At 41.1% G+C, this 18,100-nt stretch overlaps 1 protein-coding gene across 1 annotated transcript in view; it reads right to left on the reverse strand.

The window, feature by feature from the left end:
• SH3GL2 (SH3 domain containing GRB2 like 2, endophilin A1) overlaps positions 1 to 17,546 on the reverse strand; it is a 90,872-nt gene extending 73,326 nt beyond the window's left edge. Inside the window, exon 1 of the mRNA XM_066569258.1 lies at positions 17,389 to 17,546. Coding sequence (XP_066425355.1) covers positions 17,389 to 17,433 — 45 coding nt within the window. The 5' untranslated portion in view covers positions 17,434 to 17,546. The remainder of the gene's footprint in view (positions 1 to 17,388) is intronic.
• Positions 17,547 to 18,100: the final 554 nt, after the last annotated feature.

Raw genomic sequence — 18,100 nt, forward strand, 5'->3', positions numbered from 1 at the left:
GCAGCTGTCTGTCTCTCAGTGCAGAAAAGAAAAATTGAATACTTTTGTTTTTATAAAGCTACTTTATAGGGGTCAAGATATCACCCAGCACAGGTGAGTCATCTCTGCAGTGTTAGACATAGGAAAACAATTCACAGAGTAGAACTAGAAGAAGTGAGATTTAATGCAAATTTTATTGACAACTCAAGAAAACTTTATTTAACAGTCTTAAGTACTGAATAAAGAAGTATCATGCTCTGTTGTGAATATAAATAGTTAAAACGTTATATAATGGAGAGGATGCAATGTACAGCACTTAATGAAAGCATTCATTATGCATGATTGATATACTGTCTCTCAGAGTAGCCTGCTGGACAAAATGTCCAGCACACAGCTAGGAAAGTCTATAGCATGTTGGGTGAGAAATTGACTGATGTGTAGATGGGTACTAAATCACATCACATCAGGCAAGCAGACAGTCACCAGTAGGCTTCATGGGGCTCAGTTTTAGGGCCAGTGCTCTTTGATGTTTTTATTTGAAATTACCTGGACACAGAAATTGAAAGTGTGTTAAGTACTTTGCTAATGTTACCAAAAGAGGAAAAGCTGTGAACTTCCTCAGAGGTGGAGAGGCCTTACAGAGAGATATGGATAAAACTAGAGAGGTGGGCAATCATCGGCTACATGAAACTGAACAAGAGCAAGTGATGGATTTTCTACCCGTGATGGGGTAATCCAGGTTATATGTACAAGCTGGAGGACAAGAGCCTGGAAAGCAGTCTCATGGAAAAACAAGAGGGAGTTTGGATTGATGGCAAGTTGAATATGAGCCAGCAGTGTCCTGCCAGCCAGGAAGGCAAATGGAGTGTTCTGGGGTCTCTCAAGCACAGCATTACCAGCTGGGCAAGAGAAATGATTGTCCCTCTTTGTGCTGGTGCAGCCTCACCTCAAGTTCTGTGTGCAGTTCTGGGAGCTCAGCTCAAGGAGTGTGTCCAGAGGGAGGTGATCAAGGGAGTGAAAGATCTTCAGAGAGAGACTTACAAAGAGTGGCTGATGTCACTTCTTTGGAAGGTCATTATCCCAATGCCAGTACTGAGAAGAAAAGACCACATATTACACTTAGTCTATGGAGGAATTCACTTTGATTATGAAATGTCTGTGATTTTTTGTGACAGTGGTCACAGGGGTTTTCAGGATGAGGGAAGAGACGTAGATCTGACTCCATATTTCAGAAGGCTTGATTTATTATTTTATGATATATATTACATTATAACTATACTAAAGAATAGAAGGAAAAGCTTCCTCTCAGAAGGCTAGCTAAGCTAAGAATAGAAAGGAATGAAAACGAAGGTCTGTGGCTCGGACAGAGAGTCCAAGCTAACTGGGCTGGGATTGGCCATTAATTGTAAACATCCAAGATGGGCCAATCACAGATGCACCTGTTGCATTCCACAGCAGCAGATAACCATTGTTTACATTTTGTTCCTAGAGCCTCTCAGCTTCTCAGGAAGAAAAATCCTAAGAAAAGGATTCTCATAAAAAGATGTCTGCGACAATTTTTAAACTTTGAAATCCTGCAATTTTATTTATTATTCTCATAAAAGCTTCAGAACTTGGAGGCAAACAATTTACTTGAAAATATCTACTTAATGGAGTTTTAAACTAAACATTTAGCCCCTGCACTTCTTGAATGGTTTGGAATTGTCAAAACACAAAGTTTCAAATCAAGAACAATACAAACTCAGTCTGGTATATTTTTTTAAATCATGCTTTTAATTCAGCTTCTCAGTATCATAATGGCCCACCTAAAGATTTTAAAATGTTCACAGCTGATTACACTATATATGTAAAAATAGTTCTGCTTGTCTCATTAAACTGCCATTTTCTACTTGGATATAAAACATAAAATTTAATTATCATTTCAGAAGGCACTTTCATCCCTCGATTTGAATGCTCAAGCTTAAGATTGCTACAAAAAGCTTGATGATCCCTTTTCTACTAGTATCCACATCTGCCCTTTTGTTTATGTTTGCAACACACATATATACAGTGGATGCACCATTTTCAGATATTCTGCTCTGGTCAGATGGTAACAATAGCTAGTCATTTTCTCTGACATACCACTTTATCGTCTAAAGAGGAACTTCAGATTACTGGCGTACGGTGTCTATATCTAAATATCTCCTATGCTGATACATCATAATATGGACATACACACAAAATAACCTATATCCTTTGTCTGAGTGTTACATTCACATCCCTAATAGCTGGGACTGCTTGATACATAATCATATACAGATATGTGAATAGGGATGCTCCATAATAATTTCACTGCTAGTTCCACAAGGACAAGTAAAGCAGAAGAACATGAAATGAAAAAGGCTTGCATGTCTACAGGGAGAATCCAATTGGATTCAAGAATTTCAAATTCATCTCCAAATGCAGAAAAGCAAAGACTGACTCACAGGTCTTTCCACAGAGAATGAATATGTGAAATTAGCAGGAAAAATTCAGGTTATGTGGGCAGAAGAAATGCTATAAACCCAAATACATTTGTAGTGTAAAAAAGCAAGTAAAAGTAATATATTTATATGGCTCCTAAGAGCTTCACAGAGCCTGAGAGAGGGTGAGGACCAGAAGACAGGAAGAGCAATTGCCACATACACATCACTCCAGAAGCAGACAAACACTAAGTCATCTGAATACAGGCAGAGCTGGGTTAGTCCCAGGGGGACAGCAGCTTTTCATGATGTCACTCAAGAAATCAAAATATAAAACTGTGCAGACCATGTTAGTGTATATATATGTTCAGTCTGAAGGAAGTGTATAAAGTGTCTGTCACCATCTAGTTTTGTCCTCACAGCAGCAAGAACACAGGCAGAGGGCTGTAGAATTCCACTGGGATACACCAATCTTTACAGTCCCTTGCAGCATCAGCTATAGCAGTTTGAAGGCAAAGCAATCTCTGTGTTGTTATTTAGATGCATGATCTTCAGTCTTGCTGTGTGCAACTCTGTTGAACTATCCACCGAAAAAATACCACATAGGTTATTCAGGTTGTGGTCTACTCCTTGGACAACTCTGTATTACTGGTTAGTTCATATTAAAGGATGAAGATCACTGGTAATGCTGCTCAGTGATGTCATTAGGTCTTATGGAATAAAAGTTGTAACAGCCCTAGAAACACAAGTAAACAGAAGGAACAGAGCTCTCACAAAGGCTGTTTGCATAAGTGCAAACATAAGCATTATGTTTGCATAAGTGCAGATAAGCATTCTTTCCGCAGCATGACAATAAAGTACACCAATGATGACATTTGCCTTAGGAAGATCTAAAGGAAAAAAGCCAGACTATCCACTTTACATGATGGCTCTCTGTAACAAAGAGGGCTTTCTGAAAACTTCAAAAGTCCATGCAGCCTTGGAAATTTTGCCATGCACATGCTCCTACCAAGCAAGACTGCAGAGATCACAATGACTCTACAGAACCAGACAGATACATAATGACATGAGCAAAGCTATGATTAAATAGGGGGTACACCAAGCAGTTTAAATATAGAATGGCTCTCACCCACATATATTAGCAAAACTATAAATTCCCTGATTGATTCAAGTATTATTCATGAGAAATGGTATTTATTACAATTTATCAAGCTTTTGTGTGAACTTCAGGAATGTAGCTGAATAGCCCAGATTCAAAAAAGATGATGAATTATGATCAACTCATTATCAGTGCTGAAAATTTACCTTTCCAATACCATTCCAATACTTTCTTCATTTAAATCTTCAACTCTTCAAAGAAATTAAAAGACCTTAAAAGTAACATAAATATACATCTTTCTCCTACCACTCATCAAAAAAAGATTGAGATGCAAGCAAAGAATTTGAAAGTGATCAAAATTCATGGCACATAGCTCTGATGAAGTGTGTTGCTTTACTGGAAGTATCTGGAAAGATAAGCCTCCAGAAGCCAGGGGGCATCATATTCTTGACTCTTCAGAGGGATGCAGAATCCAGCGTCTTCCCACAATCACCTAAAATATTTCAGTTTCTACAATAAGCTTCGCTTCAGTTCAGTTTCTACACTGATCAAGTAATCAGTGGGACTGGAAGATCTGATTACTATCAGATCTTCCAGTCTCACTGATTACTTGATCAACAGCAAAACCAAAGTTTTCATGTCAAGGAGAAATCACAAGTCTATCTTTGTCTGCAAAGTGAGGTTTTAAAACCACATATTTCAAACCACTGACAATAAAGTGGTATGGCAGTACCATTACTCACTAGCACTGCACACTGGGGTAAATTAGCAAGTCAGATCTACACAGGTATGTATCTTCAGCAAGACCAGCATCAGTCAAGATCATACACCACTCTAGTCATTGGGTTCTGGCTGCATGACAGCAATGGCTCAGATCAGAAAATACAAAGAAATACAAAGCAAAAAAAGCAGAATAAATAGACATTTGCCTTCAGGGCCACGTTTACAACAGCTACCCTCTTTGGCATACCCAGAGATCATGAATTCACAGTTTCCTCATGAGTTTACAGCTGCTTTTCCACTATCACAACTTTTGCACACTGGTGAGACAAAAGTGATGCAAAGCAGGGAGAGGAATTCTGAGCAAAGCTTGCACTGCCAGTGCAGATCCCTTGGTAACTACAACTATTCACTGCCTAGCTTATGTCTCGGTGCACAGAAAGAAAGTGGTTAAGGATCCTTCACTTCTTAGTGAAGGCCAACTACGGCAGACATCAAAACTCATGATGAAGCACAGAAGTGGTTCATCACCAGCCTCCTGGTTTGCATTATTCAAACCTTGGAGATGTGAACAATCAGTGCTGCAGCAGGGTATCCAGTAGCTCAGATTTGTGGAAGATGACACTCCTAGATGGCAACTCAGCAGTGCTACCAAGATCACCAGAGATCACAGGGAGTGTTTCAGGAGTTTCACCTTCATCTCTTTAAAGTCCTGTGTTTTCTGTGTTTCAAGAAAGACAATCTAGTTGTTTAAAATGAGATAAAGGTAAAGAAACCTGCTCTGCCACATCCATTAATTATTACACCATTTCTTAAAATGCCCTCTTGATTCATAAATTCACATGATTTCTTTTCTGTGTGGACGATGTTACTTTTCTTCCGGTATCTTCCACCACCTTGCTTGCAAAGGAAGTTAGTAGTAGTCAATCAATTTACTAAATTTAAAACTCAAGTCAACCCATCAGCTGAACAGAGAGTTCTTCACAACTGTCTGTAAAAAAACTTTAAATATTCATATGACATAGAAAAAACCATCTAAAACTGGAATATTTCTTGCAATTTTCACAAGCTTTTTGCACTGTGTGACTTTCCAGTATAGACACTGTCTCAGAAGTTCAGGTCAGCTGCTACTTCACTCTGTCTGAAAAAAAGCAAGAGGGAGGGGCATAATCACACACTGTCAAAGATCTAGAACACATTTTAAACTGGAACAGCTCTCAAAGGAGGTGAACTTTAAGAAGACAAAATGGCTCAGAGGAATTACTGATGGTGCTTTGCAGTGCCTGTCATTTGTCTGCTGTTACGTGTGGTTTCCCCCTCAAAATTTTAAAGTCTTATAACCATGTAGTTATAACAAAACCCTAGGTTTTGCTCTTGCATTACTAATTTTAAAACACCTGGATTCTGTAATTTCTCCTCAATTTTTGGGATTATATGCTGCTAAAACACTGTTAATAATAATGATAATGATAATATTGAAAATCTTGGATAAAAATTATTTCTGAATGCTCAAGATAAATGAGCAAAAATACCCAGATCAGCAGAATTTAGTCTGGAGAATGTTTTCTTGCTGCTGAGTAAAGGCATATACCACATGCATTAGTGAATGTTTCATACTAAGAACAAGGTCACCTCTATTGTACATTTGTATAAAGTCTCCTTTGGAAACAAAATACTGGGAAAATCTTTGTAAATCTTGACTATGCACTGCTTGCTTGCAAAACCTGTGATAATACATCTTATAACCTGTGATAATACATCTTATAATAAACCTTTCTGCTTTCCTTAAATGATTTATACACCTTTTAAAATATTACGTTAAAGAATTAAGAGCTACACTACATTATTGTATAATTTAGAGCAATAGTTAATGCCAGGACTCTTGCTGTTTAAAAACAAATAAGGTATCAAAACAAAACCCAACCTTTTCCAGCCTGCTAACCAAATACAATACTTCCCTAGAGCCAAGGACTCACAATAATAGAAACAATAAATTAATTGTTCAAGTCTCAGTTCCTTGATCACCCTGACCTGCTGCAGAGGAAACTAGGTCCACAAACCCTACCAGAAATTCCTCAGATATAGAAGGACAGCACAGAAAATGAGCAAAAAGTCACTTTTCCTGCCCTCCTGGTCACTTTGCAGCAGAGATGTGGAAAAAGGAATGGTTGCAGAAGAGGGCACTGCAGAGCTTTGCTTGTTGGCTCAGGCTCAGGAGGGCTGTGGCAGGAAACCAAGTACCTGTAAACATACTTTAATTTATCTTTTCCTCCTGCCGCTTCCACTCTTCCCTGGGACTTTCTGTCAGACTTAGGTTCCTCTGTGATATGATAGAACAGAATTCCTATACCTTTCTCTCAAGTCTTCTCTGTAGCTTAGCACAGGCACCGGAAATGACTACTACTTTCTTCTTCAATGTATAGGAAGATACCTCAAAAGCAAAAACAGGGCAACAGCATTTTAAAGCACTCTCATCTCTGACCTGGGAATACTAAGGAGCAATTTGGCATTATCTCGTCCATGTTTGTTAATGCTTCTAAATCCTCAATATTTCACATCTTAAACCTATAACCACAGACCCAGTCACTTTCAAGGGACATACCAAACACCTGATGACTTCTGATAGTGATACAGCCATAGTGTGCTGTGGTATCATGACTACATTCATGACCTTGCAATAGAGAATAGGGAAAAAAAAAAATCACATTAAGTCCTCAATGTAGTGTTAATAAAATTACTAAAACACAGCATACAAAGACAACACCTGATCCCACTCTCCCCACTTACAGTAGCTCCCTGCTATCTGCTCCATCACATCCTCCAAAGGGCTTCCAAGAGCCCTAAATTCCTATCCCGGAGCCCTCTGGCTCAGCCATCCTGAAGGCTGTCACTTATACTCCTGATGTGATCTTCATTCTTTAACAAACAGCTCATGGCTTCTCCCTCAGCTGCTTAATTTACCTTCCCAACTTTAATTTAACTGCAAGAAAATTAATATAGCATTTAAAGGAAATGCAATTTACTGTAACAATACTTTCCAAAGATTTTAAAGAACTATCAGGAGGAAATCAGGGGAACAAAAGTCTACAGCAGTCAATCTGTTTATAGATCAAAAAGTTTCCCTGAGCACACATATAGTTAATCTGCAAACAGAAATGAGAAAAATATGGAATTAGAATAGGCTGTTTTATTGCAGCTTCATTAAATTTTCAAATCTCTCTTGCTCCAATGTGATGTGGAAGAAAAGAGAGAAAGAGTCTTACAAAGAGCAAGATATAACAGCACCATATCTGTATGTCTCTAGAGAAGCTTTCAAAGCTGCTCAGGAAGACTGCCTGCATTTTACAAAAGTTGCTAGAAATCTCATATAGCTGTTTTTAATACATAATTTGGGAAGTGGTCTTGTTCTTAAGATGAGAAGGGTAAATGAGCAATTATCCTATCAGCCCAAAAGAAATAAGTGTAAGGTCAACTGTTGGGCATCACGTAAATTTTCTCCTATAGTCTGGCAGACATTTTCAAATAGAAGTCCATCCACACTTCAACTTGTTTTTATCTCAAAAACTTATTGTTATTATTAGAATAGATTCTGCAGTGGAACCAGCAAGCTCCAGTAAGAAGCTCAACCCAAGCATGCTCATCTCCTTTCTTGGCTAATGCATTCAGGCTGCGCATCAAGAAACAAGACAGCCAAACCCCAGCTCCTGCCCTCGAGACTCTCTGGACCTCAAGAGCCACAACTGCACACATGTCCAGAGACTTATGTTCTTCTCTCAAACAAGATCATATGTGGTTTAATCACTTAACAGCACAGAGCAGAAGGATAGCTCCTTTTTTGCAGAAATACTGAAACTCATCTCAAGAGTCTGCAACAATGCTTTCTCATGTTGAAGTACAAGGGTCATCCCCCTCCTTATGGTTATGGGGAAGAAAGACACACTGAGACAATCTTGCCTTTCATCTCAAAAAGCTATACATCTGCATAGCCAGAATGTGTTACTGCACTCTGCCTTTGCAGCCTGGCTGGGTACTTGGAGTCACCGAGAGCACCTCGGGCCGCAGCCCAGCATGGCACTGCGGGAGCGCCAGGAGCACGCTAGCCCCGAGCTCGGCTGCTGCCTGCAAAGGTTTTGAGCTGCACTGGACTGCTTGAATGAATCACTGATTTGATGCAGGGACTTGGCTGATCAAAACCTAGCAGAACCTTTGGCAGCCAGCGCTGGGGAAACTTTCCACACACAAAAATATAAAGGCTCTGTCAGTCTACTCAGAACAACAAACTCTCCCTAGGGAAAGAAAAAAGCACTAAGTCATGGAAAGCTTATTTTTCAGTGGCTGTCCAGCAGTTCTTGTTAAAAGACTATCCTGAAATCAGACCAGCAGAGGACAATTGCCTCTTCCTTATTCTTTCTCCATGTGAGACAGGAAATCTGTAACAGCTGGGGTTGTCATCTTAGAAACAATGTTACCTTTTTCCCTTGTTAGTCACATTTGATTCCACCTATACTGACGGACACCATTAAATTCATGCTGACCTCGTTAACCCATTCGTGATACTTAAGCTGTATGTGTTTTGGGAACAGTTGTCTCTGCTCCTGGGCTGGAACAATACATGTTATCACTGTGTCCAGATGAGGAACAGGAATCCTGGAACTAGCAGGCTAATGAAGCAGGAAACAGCAAGTGCTAGCTTCCTTCACGAACACCTGCCATTCCTTCTCCCTCCAGTCAGTCATCACCCGTACATACCAGAGCAGACAGTTCACCTCTGCTCAGTTTTCAAGGATCCCTGTTGTGGACCTCTCCAGTCTTTCATCCTCACTCATCTTCCTTTCTAGTATTTTACTCCTGCCCAAGTCTACTGTTAAATAAAAAATTAGGATACTTTCCAGAAGCTGTAGAGCTTTTGTTATTCTATTTCAAGTGTTATAGATTTTTGGCCATAAAAGAGCAGCCCTCCTAAAACATGCCAGTTCAGGCCTTTGAAAAGTCACAGGTCCAAAACCACTCTGACTTACATATTCTGAATGACAATATTATAAAACAAAAAAAAAAAACTTATTAATCTTTTTGTATTTTATGTGTTTTGATGTCATATATATTTTTGGCTCTTACTCTCTCTAGCAAGAAAATTCCATTCCTACCATGCAAAGCTTGACTTTTGTTCCTATATGCCTTTTTTTGCAGCACCTTACATAGGTGAAACAGAAAGAGTCTAATAGAGAAAAAAAATATTTTTTCTGCATTGAAAAGCTAAAGTTTTGTATAATTTACCTAAGCTTGCCTCAACTTTCAGCTGAGACAATTACACCTTCCCATGCTTCAAACATTCATATTTTATCTATTTATACTTATGACAGTCTAGAAGAAAGGTGTATTTTGTTTACAACTTGCAGCAGTCATATCCACTTCTGAGAGTGGTGAATTTGCCTCATATTTGGCAATACGTTTTTCAGCAATTTTGTGAGAGAGGAAGATTCCCTGCCTGCCTCAGAATACTGTGTGCATATTTAAAACTCAAATCTAGACTGCAAATAATAACATAAGATCCAACCACTCTTCCTGACAGACAAACTTCTATTTGTTAATACTAGTGAAAGGCTCCTTGGATGATGGAATCTAGCTAGTAAAGGTGCACTCGTGGTTATTGAGCACATCAAGGCACATTTCCACATTCAAACATTCTGATTCCTAAAAACGTTTGCATTTGGTTGGAACATTCTTCATGCCTCAGCTCTGTTTTAAAACTCCTTAATTCCTCTCAAAACAGTAGAAAATAAAACCAAATTCCATCCATTCCTGATCAGTGCAAGAAATGGGACGAAGCAACCAACAGTTTTAGATAACTGCATTTGGATGACAAACACTCCCAGAGGAAAAAAAAATTATGTAGTGAAATAATAGAGAAAAATACACTAGCTGGTTGCCTCTCATGCTTTAGCCAGTTCTGTGCAAACACCTTCATTGCAGTGGAAGGATAGGCCTTAGTCTGATTCCCTCAACTCCCTTTTCAAAAAAAAAACCAGTTAAGTTGAAAAGCTGTTCCTCTACAAGCAGAAAGAACCCCATCCATTGCAGAGTTATACTTGTAAAATTGCAGCATTTCCAATTCAGCCCTTAGATTACGATGCCGTAACTTTCCAAGGCAGACAAGCTCTAAGTGACTCATCTGGAAAGGCAAACACCATTTATTTTTGACATTTATACCTTATGAATTATTAATTGGTTTTCTGCATCTAGATTGATTTTGCATGAAAAGGAATTTCTGGCACAGACCTTAAAGCTGAAAAGTGTACAGATTGGAAAAGATCTCAGCAATAATATCTCTGTGTCTAAGTGTTGCTTAAAAGAGCAAATCCTGTTAGTCTACTGAAAGTCATAAAAGACTAAATGAACATTTGCAGGAAAATTTTCTTTCTAGAGAAAAACACCACCAGTTTTTATCTCTAATGAAACTTGTTCTCCTTCCAACCTGTTTCCTGCAGTCTTTCCCAAAGATGCAGAACAAAAGTGATGTCTAGTGCTTAATGGCACTTTAAATTGAAAGATAAACAGTATCTCTGGTGTTTCTGCACAACAGTCACCAAATTTCATATCCCAAAGGTGAAAAACGAGCCCTATATCAAAATGTTTAGATAAACTCTTCACATGCAAAGATGTTTTGCAGCCAATAGAAACTGGAAATTAGGCAATCAAAAAGAGTAACAATTGATGTATAAATAACACAAGTTATTAAAAACATCAAACTGAAATCCACAAAAAATATGATGGAGGCAGAGGGGAATATAAATATTTTAACAATGTGAAGTGTTCTGCTGCTATAGAATTGTGGAGGAAAAGGCAGGGAAAGCCAGTATTTTTTCTCTATTTTAAAATTTCTGCTTACAAAGAATTCAGCATAGCAAGCCCTTTTGACAGTGATAACAAATCCAAGGAACACAAGACCAAAACACATAAATGCTGACAAGGATCTCAGCTAGTGGGACTTATCTACTCTGCAATAGATATGCATTCAATTCTCCAGCCTTCCTCTAGTAAGAGGTGCCATAGCAAAATGAGTGGTTGAATTTCTTGTTCTTTCAGAAGGTCCTCTGGCATCACACCAAACCACAAGGTTATACTGCTGCTGCCTCAGCAGCACCTTTGCTGGGATCAAATAACACTCCCTTTCTGTGGAGAAATGATAATGGGAAAAGAAGGTGAGTGCAAACTGCTGCACTCAGTGTGAACCATATGATGCTGCAACAACTACATCAGTACAAATTCAGTCTACAGAATAAAAAAAAAATTAAATGTGCTTATTTATAAAGATACATCCTCCATCACGGACACAAGAACATCATCACTATTACATCAAGTCCAAATACATACCCACAAATCATTCTGTACAGGTCCATCACAGTGATTTCCATCTACAGACAAAGTGAAAATATGCTGAACTTCAAACAACCACTTCTAATTTTCAATTTTCTACCATGCAGGTCTGTAGAGCCTCCATAAAGGGAAATTTTATGAAAAATGTAAGCACAGTAAATAGCAATTTCTCTCTTTTTTTTCTGCTTGGGGAGGGAAAAAAATAATTAATTTTAACTTCTGGCGCTTCTATGACAGATAGGATGGATTCCTGTGATGTGCTATGACCTCAGATTATAAAAACGCTACTATTTTGTCTCCAAGATTAAGTGCAGGATTAGATAAGCACTGAAAGCAAGGTAATTGTGCTGTGGCAAACATCATTACAATAATACCATGCTGCAGCTCAATTTTCTTTCATCTGATTATCTACATATACTTAAGAATGGATAAGCACCACCATTGTCCATCAGGGGCCATTCTTCTGAGAAGAGAATCAGAGCCACAGAAGTTTCTGGAAAGCAGCAGAAGGAAGACCTTTTAGTTCTAAGGTAAGAGGTTTGGAGGATGTTTTGGCTGTCCCTGAACATACCAGACTTCCACTGGTAAGAGGGCCATGAGTCAGGGCACATCCCACTAAATGCTGTCCATACAGCTTCTCTTCACATGTCTCACAGAGCAGCAGCAGCAGCTCCTCGAGACCCACAAAGCAGATTTTCAACTCCGTTCCCTCTTGTAAGGCTTCAGCCAAAGACTTCACTGGTACACTACTAGGTCATGAGAGTCAATGTTCCAGCTCCTCAAGCCTCCATCCTTCACAAGAAATACGTCAGACCAATCCAGCACCTCCCTTCCATTTGCAATTAGGAGCTACATAAAAGTACAGAATTTTCTGCACTGTAACCTCTGCAAAATCTTCTTCAATTAAAATTGGTTATGCTGCTCCAGCACTTTGTGCAGCGTGCTATCTATCAGTATGCTAGTCATGAGGACACATTTAAAACTCAAAGACAGTTTTGCATGAGTGACCAAGAGCGTCCAGTTTTTCCTTGCTATGCAATAATTCCACTTAAGATGGGAGTCAATATATGAAAAAAAAAATTTGGTGCATGCTGTGTTTTGAGCTCAGCATCTATGGGTATTCTTTGCCTCCAGACATCACTGGGAAAAAACTTAGAGATGGGTGTCATTTAGTGCTCCAACTTTTGGATTTGCTGGCAGATTTTATATATACATATATAAAAATGGAAAGTTTATCCGTCAATTGGAAAGTTACTACAGTAATAGATGTTTGAGCAATCTTAAAAAAAAAACTTAATCTTTTTAGTACAAAAATCATCAGTTCCTCCAATCCGATTTAGAAACAGGGTTTGAAACTGGTGCAGACTGTTTAAGCCATCAACAACTCAGAAGGGTAACACAGTATCCAACTAAAGAGCAATTTAGATTAAAGTCAATTTTTCACCCTTTCAATTATGTACTATCAATAAAAGGATTCATGGGAATGATGCCAAATGTGAATAATGTATCTGGCAATCAGCTAGAGTGCACAAACAGAAGGAATTTCCCTACCTGCTGTGGAAATAATCCCCTCTGCAGCTAAGTATTGTTTTCTAAAAATAGTCTTTATTTCCAGATCAAAACTTTGCTCCCTTTCCTTGATCTCAAAAGGTAGTGCTCCACACTGAGAGAAGCCAACAGACTGACTGCCAGTGGTGCATGCCTCTCAGGCAGAGGTTTCTAGCAGCCTGTTTGGGCTCTATCCTCAGAGCCAAACCACCCTGCAAACAACTCTCCTTCCACCTTCCTCAGACTTCTCACAAGTTTCCACTCTACATGAGAAGGGAGATCATTAAGTTCCACAAAACCAACACATGGCACAGCGTTTGCACTAAGAAAAATATAACACTGCCCAGCTTTCCAGGCCAATTCCCACATGTATCTTTGCATGCGAGGAAATATGGAAGGAGAAAGCAGACCCACTGCTAGTCCATCTTCAACCACAGTCAGCTGGAAGAGACAGGTGATGTCCTATCACTGGAAAAGCAAACACAGCTGCCACAGAACACTGCAGGACAGTCAGGAACATGTTATGAATACAGAGTGTGCTAGCAATTAAGGAAAATATTAATATCAACAGAGAACAGTAATAATTGGTTAGTTGCAGTTTGTTTAGTAAGTGGACTGTGTCATACATTACAGAGAAAAACATTTTACGTACTTCTGACCAAGGAATTAAAAAAAACATTCTGGCAGATGAACTCTAATATTCTCTTTTTCACAAGAGAACCTGTGTAGGCAGGCTCTGAATTAGCACAGAAGCCCTAGGAAGACCACAGAATTTTGTGGACAACAGCATAGCTAGGCAGGAGTCTCATTTGCTTCTTATTAACCAGCAGAGTCATTCTCTTACTGTGCCATTCATAGGTTACCTTGTTAAAGACAGAAGCATAGTACTTTCCACCTAAAGTAATGGCATCTAACAAGCTACTGACAATGATGAGTGGAGTGGAAGTCATTTCTTCAGATGTTTCTTTCAATGTCAAATATTTTTCTCTATAGAAATGTATAAACTGGGTTATTTGGTCTGGGTGTTGAGACAAAGTTAATCATGAAAGCAGAATACAGTGGTAAAAAATAAACCATAGTACAGGCTTTTGGTTCAAATCACCACATTCATATTTAAATGCTATTTAAATGTCAGTCACATTTATTCAGTTGTTTCAAATGGAACATCAGATGTGGCCACTCCCAGAATTTGTGTTAATCTCTTTCCCTATGAAATTATTACTTTCTGAAAGCTTAGTTTTGACTGTGCCTCACAAGAGCCATATTATGCAATGAATGCAGTCATGTGGAAACAAAGCTCACGCTATTTTAAAACAACTGTGTTTAAATGCCCCAGACTGTCAAATCTGTATCACCCAAAGTGACTGTGGTAGCTTTATAACTGTACCTAAACCTGGAGGAAGCAATATTCTGTCAGTCACACTGGCATAACACTACTGGCAAAGGAGTCTGCACGCCTAAAGAAAAAGGGACCATTTGGTGGCACAGCACTTTGTTGCCCATTTCTGGAAAAACACACTTTAGCTCTTCCCAGCTTCAGGATGTATGACAAATCTGCAGCACCATGTTAACAATTCAAATGGGATAATTTCTCCTTCTTAGGTGCTCTGTGGATATTAGAAGTAAATGAACAACCTAACCTGCTCTATATGCTCTATATGGTCAGTCTAACATCTGTTAATTAATGCTCTATATGGTCAGTCTGACATCTGTTAACATTAATGCAATTCTATATTAATGTCAGGGCGTCCAGACTCACCCTGCTTTTACAAACTCAGGAAGATTTTTCTAAACTTTATTTATCTGCTGCACAGAGGTAAACCCATTAGTTTTTCTGAAAGGCAAAAGCGTGAACACTCGACTCATTCCAGAAGGTGCGAAGTGTCCTCCTGCTCGTCAGTGTCTCACTGCTGTTGCAGTTGGTCCACGAAAGTTGACAGGCATTAAGTTCTTCAGCACAACTGCTAAACTGGCAGTACTTCATGCAGGTTAGCTTGACATTTCACAAGTCAGAAAACAAAAAACAAAATTAAATAAAGTTTTTACATTGTATAAAACAATCCAGATGTGCTCTTAATATGACTTAAGACTCTATTAAAACCGCACATCATATAAATAAACATGGGTAAGAACCAAATGAATAATTCAAAATTTTTAAATACTTCCTATTTGTCTGTTCCTATCTGGAAACCTTCATTCATGCCAGCAATGTCAATCTGTATTTCACCTGGTGTTTAACCACTAGTCAAAAGGATTACTCCCTGGAGCAAGGTCAGTCCAACTATGTTGCAGATTTATCACTCATAATGCACACAATCCAATAAGCAGATCACTCTTCAACATACTTGTGAGTCATTCTCATACATGAATGTGTCTTCATGGCCTGCATGAAAATAAACTGTGAAAGTCAAGGCTGGGGCCAAAAATCTCTGGTCATCAGATGTCAGGCTGCTAAATCTGGCATCGGAGACTTAAATATTTTTGTTCCAGACAGCTAAAACTCTTCCTTCCTTCTAAACGACAATACTGCTGACAATCAGTGTGAGAGTGTCATCTGAAGGACAAAACAGCAGGCACAGACCTTTCACACCATGCTCCCTCAAAAAATGATGTTTACCTCTGCTGCTACAGATGCATTCTCATTAGCTTACAAAAATGGAGAACTTAAATTTCTAATACTAAAAAGTGAACTTCATCTTGCCTGCTTCTTAAAACACGGACAGCAGAGACACTGAAATTCTTATTTTCAGTATCAGAACTCATTGCCGTAATGATGATTCCTAGGCTGCTCATAAGCACCAAGGGCAGCAGGGGAAGAAACAACAAAGTAAGCAGCAGCAGATGGGCACTGCTGGATGGGCTCAGGCACCCTTACCTGCTCCTTATGCCATCTGTTTTGAGTGCAGACGTTTTCTTGCAAGGCTTATTTTACCAGTGATGCAGCACAATGTGGCATGAAAGGTGAGACATAGTGTTATTCAATGCCTTCATGCACCAATGAGGACTTGGTATAAAACCATTGCATTTAGAGTTATAATTATAATGTGTACTGGTGCAGCTACAAGGTATGGAAAATCAGAATTTGGACAAATATTTGGATTAAGGGTCATTTTTTCAGGGAATATTTCCCCATAGTGCTCAAGAGATGAGATGCATGAGAAGGGGAAACACATGGGTGTTGAAAAGTCAAAAAGTGGAATGTATCTTGTGTGCCTGGATCTACAGACTGCTCGCAGTGACCAAGACTCCTAGCTGAAGATGCCTGCAATGGCAAGCAATTGGAAATAACTGGAGATTTTGTATTTAGTTACAAACAAAATGAAGCTTAAAAAACCAACCAAACAAAACAACACACACACAAACAACAACAACCGAAAAACTCCCAATACACAAAAAAAAAAAAAAAAAAAAAAAAAAAACCCAAAATCACAAAAAACCCCACCTACACTACACAGGTCTTGGTGTCAGCTCTCTAGCTCTAAATCAATTCCTCTGATTTATATGAAACCATTTTAGATTTAGCCCTAAAGCACACTAAGTCAGAATTTGTACCCTCGCAGACTGTAACACACAGATTTTGTATTATGAAACAACTCAACTACTGGTGAAACACTCACCCTGACCTTCCTGCAATATCACACCATGCCTAAAGCAACAGAACCAAACCTCATTACTCAGATTTCAGCTGTGGTCTAGACCCACGAAACAAAAAGGTCATGTTTATTGCTGTTTTCCCAAAGTCAGGCTAAAACAAACAACGCCTACGGAAACACGGTGCACAGACCTCGGCACGGAAGGTCCGAGCCCGGGGCGGGTATTTGCTGCAGCAGCTGCTCCCGCGGGTCCCAGCGCGGAGGTCAGGGCAGCCCCGGAGCTGCTCCCGCACTCCGGGAGCCCCTGCCCACTGCCGCAACGCGGCCGGAGCCGAGTAGGGGGAGGCGCGGAGGCCCGGCAAGCCCCGGCCCTCCGCAGATGGACACCGCTGTAGACCCACCGCCCTCCGTGCACATCCACGCTCCGCGCACATCCCTGCGCGCACCGCGCACACCCGGCCAGACACACGGCCCCCCGCACGCTCACTCATCACGCACGACCGGGCACAGCATCCGCGCAGACCCACTCGCCCCGCACTCACTCGAATGGAGACCCGCGCACAAACCCGTGCATGCCCACGCACATCCCGGCCGCAGCCGAGCGCCCTCCACGCGCGGGGAGAGGGCTCGGTACCTGCGTGGCTTTGTGGAACTGCTTCTTCAGCCCGGCCACCGACATGGTGAGGGCAGCGCGAAGCAGCTGTGAGGAGCGGAGCGGAGCGGAGCGGAGCGGAGCGGAGCCGAGCCGAGCCGAGCCGAGCCGAGCCGAGCCGAGCCGAGCCGAGCCGAGCCGAGCCGAGCCGAGCCGAGCCGCGCAGCCGGGGCGCTCTGCCTGCCCGCACCGCACCGCGCCCGGCGGAGGCTGTCAGACGGCGGCGGCGGCGCGGGAGCGCTGTGACGTCAGGGCGGGACGCACCGCCCCCGCCCCGCAGGTGCGCCGGCTGTGGCCGCCGTGGGGCTCCGGGGCCGCCGCAGCGCCGCCGCCGCCGCACGGCCGCCGGCCCGGGACCCACACCCGCCCCCGCCTGTGGCCGGCAGCGCTAGTCCGGCGCGTGACACCCCCGGGATGGGCACCCGGCCCCCGCCGCGGCGGTCCGGTCACGGGCGTGGGTCTTCTCCGCGCTGCGTGGAGCTCGGTCTCGCCTCAGCAGCCTTCCCTGCAGGGATCGGGATACTCGTCCCCGCGGGACATCATCCGCGGAAATGAACCCGAAAAGAAATTGGCGGAGCAGTAACGGGGGCAAGAGAGGAAAGCAGAAGGAATGTCAATGTTGGCCAGTTTTCTGAAAAAACGTTTCTGGCTGGCCAGGCCAGCTTATTTGGGCCTGATCGTGCCTCGCTGAAGC

The sequence above is a fragment of the Molothrus aeneus genome, chromosome Z (genome assembly GCF_037042795.1).
Source record: "Molothrus aeneus isolate 106 chromosome Z, BPBGC_Maene_1.0, whole genome shotgun sequence".
NCBI classification, from domain to species: domain Eukaryota; kingdom Metazoa; phylum Chordata; class Aves; order Passeriformes; family Icteridae; genus Molothrus; species Molothrus aeneus.